Genomic DNA, 7366 nt, shown 5'->3' on the forward strand with positions numbered 1-7366 from the left:
GCATTTCCCTCTGTGCTCACTGTCACAGGGACATCGCCATGAGCTGCACAGGGAGAGGGTGAGTGTGTCCCTGATGATCTGAGCTCTGCAGGCCACAGGGACCCATGTCTTCCTGAAGCGTCTCCAGGGCCCGGGTGACATTGTCCATGGTGAGGACCACAGGGAGGTGCTGATGGATGGGCTAAGGATGAAGGAGACCCCGTGGGGGAGGTTCTGACAGGGAAGGACGTGCCCTGGATCACCTCACCTGCAAGGGACGTCTCAGGAGGCTCCGGGTCTACTTCCTGCTTCACCATGAAAATGAAAGCCAGGCTGCTACAGAGAGTCTGTGTCCTCGCCTGTAGGCTGCTGATGTGACAAACCCATGACAGGAAGGACCAGACTCCAAGTGACCACCACCTGTGGTCTGTCTGTCCATCCTCCTGGCTCCGTGGCCTCCTCCATCTGCTCAGCTGAGGCCTCCAGGAGAAGAAGCCATGATGCCCACCCTCAGGGCCCTGCTCTGCCTTGGTGAGATGGGAGCGGGGAGGGGACCCCTGGTCTGTCAGGACCCCAGGACTCAGGAGGCTCCTGGGGAGGAGGGTGCTGCTCAGGGTTCAGGGAAAATCTCTCACAGGGACTCTCTTCCAGGGCTGAGTGTGGGCCTCAGGAACCCAGTGCAGGCAGGTGAGTCTCCCCAGGTGTCCCAGGTCCCACTCCTCCTGGGAACAAGGGCCACTTTCCAAGCAGCATGGGGAGAGGTGCAGATCTGTCTGAGAGATGGGGGGGCATCCAGGACCGAGACCTTGGAACAGGCATGGGAATGTCCTATGACCCAGCCTCTGATTCCTTCCAGGGCCCCTCCCCAAGCCCACCCTCTGGGCTGAGCCAGGCCCTGTGATCCCCCGGGGGAGCCCAGTGACCATTTGGTGTCAGGGGACCCCAGGGGCTGAGGAGTACCGTCTCGATAAAGAGGGAAGCCCAGGACCATGGAAAATACAGAAGCCAAAGGAGCCCGGGGACAGGGCCAATTTCTCCATCTCACACATGACAGAGTATGATGCAAGGAGATATCGCTGTTACTATCACAGCCCCACTGGCTGGTCAGAGCGCAGTGACCCCCTGGAGCTGGTGGTGACAGGTGAGAGGACACTCAGGGGTCCCAGCCTCAGGCTCTGCCTTCAGAAGGGGGTCTGCTCTCAGGGTGTCTCCCTCTCACAGGCCAGCCCTGGGGGACGTGAGGGAGGAGTGAACCCCATTTAACATGCTGCCACTTCCTCTCCTAGGATTCTACAGCAGACCCAGCCTGTCAGCCCTGCCCAGCCCTGTTGTGACCTCAGGAGGGAACGTGACCCTCCAGTGTGGCTCAGGGCAGGGATTTTACAGGTTCATTCTGACTAAGGAAGGAGATCACAGTCTCTCCTGGGCCCTGGACTCACAGCGACAGCCCAGTGGGCAGTTCCAGGCCCTGTTCCCTGTGGGACCTGTGACCCCCGGCCACAGGTGGAAGTTCAGATGCTATGGCTCTTCCAGGTACAGCCCCCAGGTGTGGTCACACCCCAGTGATGCCCTGGAGCTCCTGGTCTCAGGTGAGCAGCCCTGTCCTGTCCTCTCTGAGCTCCAAGGTCATCTCTGTCTCTGTTCCCAGCAAAGCTGAGAAGTAGTGGGAGCACTGGGTGGTTCCGCAAAGGAAGGTCATCTGTGATAGGGTGGACACAGCCGGGACCTCCTTTCCCTGGGATAGCTGGGCCCTGCAGTCTCAGACAGGGCTGAGGGAGCGGGGAAGTGGCACTACTCCCGTTAAGCTAAGAGGAAGTGAGATTTGACTGAAGCGACTAGACAGAGGCCCCGCTCCCTGACTTCTGGTGGCTCCACCTCAGACCAGAGCATCGCTGCTCCTAGGGGGACATCCCACAGGCGGGGCCCCAGGAAATGGGGCTGAGTGTGTGTGGGCTCAGCTCTCCTGGGAGGTGAACTCTGAGAACCTTTTACCTCTGAACAAGGGGGCTGCCTGCCATGACCTGCAGGGGCGCTTTCATTCCTGACTTCCTGGGGCACCTGACACCTGGCTTATCCTAGACCTGCTCCAGGTGCAGTCCCTCTGGGCCTGTCCTGCTGCTCCCAGTCACTGTAGGGACTGAAAAGCTGAGGGAGTCAGGGGGCAGGTACACTAGTACCCACCAGACCTGGAGCTCAGCTCAGCAAGAGGAGCCACAATGTTACGGAGACACCAAAGATTTGGAAACTCCCCCTTAGCATCTCCACTCCTCCTCCTGGTTCCACACAGAATCTGTGGGGTTTTCCACTAAAAGCCAGCAGCCCTGCATAGTTCGCCTGGCGCCCGGTCCCTAAGCAGGGAGGAGAGTGTGTGGAGTGGGAGATGGAGAAGAGGCAGCCTTTGGTGCCCAGGCCTGGCTTGTCGCACAGAGAAGATGGCTGGGCTGATGGAGGAGGTGAGGCCTGGAGAGGTGGAGAGAGCACGGGGGACATTCCCTCAGCTGCTCATTTCCAGAGCCCCTTGGATGGAAGCCCTCACCACACGGGGAGGCGGGGGGGCGCTGAGCCTTCTCAGAGCAGGACAGGTGGCTGCTCTGGCCAAGGTGGGACCTGCTGTGGGTGATGGTGCCAACCCCAATGGACACCCTGCTGTAGTGAGAAGTGTCCCCACCTGTGGGCACCACTCTGCAAGGCCCTGTGCTCACCTGGAGGCCTCCAGGCCCTCAGTGCTCAACTGAGACTCAGGGGGACCATGGAGGCCTCATGAGGAACTAGGCCTTCCTGCCCAGACACTGTGCGAAATTCACGTTTGCTCTCTGCATTTTCTGTGCATACCTCTCTGTTATTACTCTTTTGCTGGGGAACTTGTAGGCAATATTTGCACATATAATTTTAACCTGCAAACATTCATGACTTCAAAAACATAGATTTATTCTTATTTTAATTGGGATTACATTTCTTTAAATTAAATAAATCTACCTATTTATTATGAAGAATAACTTTTTGTTAACAGGAAGTTTCTTATAAAAGACTAGAGGCCCAGTGCACAAATTTGTGCACAGGGTCGGGGAGGAGGAACTGCAGGAAGTTGGCCTGCTGCTGGCCATGGGAAGTTGGCTGTGGGAACACACTGACCACCAGGGGGAAGCTACTGGCTTGAGCGTCTGCCCACTGGTGGTCAGTGTGCATCATAGCAACCGGTTGTTCGGTCATAATGGTTGCTTAGACTTTTATATATATAGTTGTTTCAAAAAGTTAATTTTTTAAAATATATTTTTATTGATTTCAGAGAGGAAGGGAGTGGGAGGGAGATATAAAAACATCAGTGATGAGAGAGAATCATTGATCTGCTGCCTTCTGCATGTCCCACACAGGGGATCAAGCCCACAACCTAGGCATGCACCCTGACCAGGAATGCAACCATGACTTCCAAGTTCATAGGTGGATGCTCAACCACTGAGCAACACCAGCTGGGCTCAAAATGTTAACTTTTGACTTCAGATGCATTTTTCAAATTTATTCATAAAATTGTCCTCACTCATAGCTCAAGAATTGCTCAAGGTCTACATATATAGATGTATGCATATTTGAGACTAACCCATGGATCCCGGGTCCTCAACTGTTGCATAAATATAAGCTCTAATACCCAGATGAGTTAGCTTCCATGGTACAGAATTTCATAATGAGCAGGTAGATCAGAATAACTAATTATGGCCCTGGCCATTGTTTCCTAGTGTTTAGAGCATTGGCCCATGCACCACAGGCCCATGGGTTTGATTTCCAATCAAGGGTTACAGGATTGATCCTCAGCCCCAGTCAAGACTTGTGCAGAAGGCAACCAATTGATGTGTCTCTCTCACATCTCTCTGATTCTCTCTCCCCCCTCCCCGCTGCCTTCCTCCACTCCAATCTCTCTGAACATCAATGGAAAAAATATCCTCCACTGAGGATTTAAAATAAATAAGTAAATATGTATATAAATAAATAAACAGTAGCTATTGTCTATAATGAGAAAGCATACTTCTCTCCCATCATAATTCTCTGGGCAAAGGCAAACTGTGCTCTGAAGTGACTCAGAAGCAAAGTTAAACTCAAAATTTCCAAGGAGACAAAAAGAATCCATGAAAGCAGCCAGGACCCTCTCTCCAGCAGAGAAAGGGTTCATGGAGGGACTGGTAGCAGCTAAGTCATGAGAAAGGGGAGCGTGATGGGGACGCTGAGCATGAGCGGCATCAATGCCTCACACAGCCCCGCTTCTTTCTGGTTCTCAGGAGCAGCCGACACCACCAGCCCCTCGCAGAACAACTCAGACCTCAAGAGTGGTGAGTAGGAGACACTCTCAGTTATGGGGCTCAGCACAGAGGATCATGTCCTGTCAAGGGGAGGTGGGTGCCCTGGGTGGACATCCAGGGTCCAGGGGTGAGCTTGTCCTGCCCTGACCTCTGTGACCTCTTTGCCCACAATTCCCAGCCTCCCAGTCCCAAGACTACACCGTGGAGAATTCTATCCGGTTGGGCGTGGCTGGATTGGTCCTGGTGGCACTTGCGGTGCTGCTCTATGAGGCTCAAAACAGCCACAGAAGGACCCAGGATGCAGCCAGGACGTGAACATGGAGGGAACAATGCATGGTTCAGAGAGGGGGATCTTGGGAAGGTTCTGGAAGATAACGTGGGACATATGCTGAGGGACCTGTCTGCTCGCTCCTTGCAGGTGGAGGAGTCATCATTCATGTGCATGGCCCTTGAACTGGGCACCTTTCCCTCCCAACCACTGTGAGTCCTGTGACTGGTTCTGACTTTCCCCATTTTGGTGAAATTTGCATTTATCCCATGTGGCAGGTTCAGGTCCACACCTCCCTACGCATTCATGGAATATGTTTTCCTTTATTTCTATTTACACGGATATTCATTTCTGTATGGAGTTCCTATCTCCTGAGTCCAGAGCGTGCCGTCTATTGTCATCAATCCACAAGCTGCACAATGCATCCTGCAAGAGATAAACCCACAGGAGGTCCTAATACCCTCTCTGGACTCCACACTCCCCTCACCTGCCTTCGGAGGCCACCTGTGTGCTTTCTGCAGCAACCTCACCCCTTGGGATCGAGACCTGGTTGTTTGAAGGGGTTGCTGGTCTGCCCTGCTTCTGAAAACTCCAATGTCCAAAACGCAGTGCAAGACACAGATGATGGGTTACAGACGTGTTACCTTGAAACCTATGTCCTTTATTCACCGATGGCACCCCAATAAATTTAATATAAAAACACTGATTCCTGGCATTTGCCAATTTCTCTGGTATATATGCCCCCTTCATGGCCAAGGTCAATTGCCCATGTAAAGTCCTCACGCAGACTTGGGAAGCGATACACAAACTGACTTTCACAAAACAGTACAAGCCGATGTGGGACACCATTAATACCACGCTGATAGCCCCACAGTGCTCCTAAGTCCCCTTCTAGTTGATGGGTAACGATGGTTTCTACTTTAATGTTGGGGCACAGTTTCTGTGGAAACACAAGACCACAATCCCCATCCATCCGGATGAGATGCACAAAGGAATGTTTTAATATCAGTTTTGGGAGAGAATCGTGAGTCCATAGAACCCTACTGCATTACTTGTAGGAGTGCCAACTGTATTCATCAATTCAGAGACTACACGACACTCATCTAGTTAAAACACACAGCTCCGTCTTTAAGTACATGCCTTAGAGAAAATGTGCACATATGCATCACGCACAAGGATATTTACAAGTTATTCTTCTTAACCATCCCCCAAATCACTATAAGATTGTATGCACAAGAAAAGAGAAATTTTGGTGTCCCGTATAAAAAAAATTATCAAATAGTATATATCAATCAAAATGCACAACTTGAAATTGCAAGGATCATGTATGTCCACTATCACATTTAATAATTAATACATGTAGATGGTTATAAGATGATGTTTTTAGGATTATTTCATTTACCCAACATTAAAAAGGAGACATTAAAGAAAAGGAGACATTGTGTATTATTTAGGAATGTATACCTAAGATAAACCTTACAAGTAAAAAAGAAAGAAAAGAATTTCAGGAAATCCATGATGATTACAAGTGGGGAAGTGTTGGGTGCTTGTGTTCAGGATGGAAACCACAGAGTCTTCTGGAATCATGGCCACCTTCTTCTCGATGTTCATTTGATGACTCATAAATCTACTTGTAACTACTCACAGATAGAGCATTTCTGTTCTATGACCCTCATTATTTCCCACACAAGTTGGTAAGGTGCAGATGAACTAGGGGGGAAAGCCACACCCTACACGCGTGACACATCTACCGCTAAGTGGTTGCTGATCACGTGCAGCAAACCCTTCCCATGTCAACATTGTGTTTTCCACACAGAAGACCTCACCTGCCTCATCAGTCCCTCCTGAGTCCAGTCCCACAGTGAGTCTTTCCGGGTGAGAAACTGGGGCTCTGATGGAAGTGCATGGCCAATAGCACCTGAGATGCAATTCCGAATTTAAACTGGGCCCATGAGAGCTTGTGACCCACAACGGCCCTCGAATGTGAATTGGCATGAAGCCCAGCATTGTGGATGTGGGGTGATTTCAGAGATGGGGTTCACCACCGTTAGGTGGTGGTTTTAGGTCACACCCCAGGAGTAGTTCCAGATTGGGGTTAGTTCCAAAGGAAACTGGTCTTCATATCCTCTTTAATGTGTCTATCCTCAATTTTTGTGCTCCAGCCAAGAGCTATAACTTCTCTGCTAGACTCCCAGACTTCCACAAGGAAACTCTCATCTGGGTGGTTGTCAGAATTGATGTGGAATTCAGGTATGATGCTAGAAATCTCTTATTATGCAATCCTGCTGATGTCTCTCTGGATGTCTACTCTGACTTTCTGACGGCCTCTAAGTTTTGATATAAGTCCATCATTCTCTTTCTTAGGAATACATAAATTCAAGCAACTATTTTCTGATTTATTTATTTTTTAATTTTTTTAAATTGATTTCAGAGAAGAAGGGAGAAGGAGAGAGAGATAGAAACTTCAGTGATGAGAGAGAATCATTGATCAGCTGTCTCCTGCACGCCCCCCACCGGGGATCGAGCCTGCAACCCAGGCATGTGCCCTTGACCGGAATCAAACCTGGGACCCTTCAGTCCCTAGACCGACGCTCTATCCACTGAGCCAAACCAGCTAGGGCTATTTTCTGATTTAGCATATCACTTATTTCAGGCTGGTTTGAGACGTTTCATATCTTCTTACGGTTGACTGCTAATTAAATTGCAACCTACTCGGGGTACATAATATACATGAGAGCAGTTTGAACAGATGTAAAGAGACTATCTGTTTATCCTAATAAATGAAAAATATTGTAGGTACAATATTAGTCTTAAACACACTAATTTTTCC

At 50.1% G+C, this 7366-nt stretch overlaps 1 protein-coding gene across 8 annotated transcripts; it reads left to right on the forward strand.

Moving 5' to 3' along the window:
- LOC308234917 (leukocyte immunoglobulin-like receptor subfamily A member 5) lies at positions 1 to 5960 on the forward strand. 8 transcript variants are annotated; one of them, XM_080643360.1, is made up of 7 exons: positions 3 to 149; positions 345 to 510; positions 631 to 666; positions 836 to 1120; positions 1266 to 1568; positions 4248 to 4298; positions 4447 to 5241. In XM_080643360.1, the coding sequence occupies exons 2-7, from the start codon at positions 477 to 479 to the stop codon at positions 4581 to 4583; spliced, it is 846 nt and encodes a 281-aa protein (XP_080499486.1). In that variant the 5' UTR covers positions 3 to 149; positions 345 to 476; the 3' UTR covers positions 4584 to 5241. The 8 variants fall into 8 exon arrangements, with proteins under 8 accessions (XP_080499488.1, XP_080499486.1, XP_080499487.1 ...); XM_080643361.1 differs by having other exon boundaries at positions 19 to 58; positions 4447 to 5960; XM_080643364.1 differs by having other exon boundaries at positions 19 to 149; positions 953 to 1120.
- Positions 5961 to 7366: the final 1406 nt, after the last annotated feature.

The sequence above is a fragment of the Plecotus auritus genome, assembly GCF_963455305.1.
Source record: "Plecotus auritus genome assembly, chromosome: 10".
Taxonomy (NCBI): domain Eukaryota; kingdom Metazoa; phylum Chordata; class Mammalia; order Chiroptera; family Vespertilionidae; genus Plecotus; species Plecotus auritus.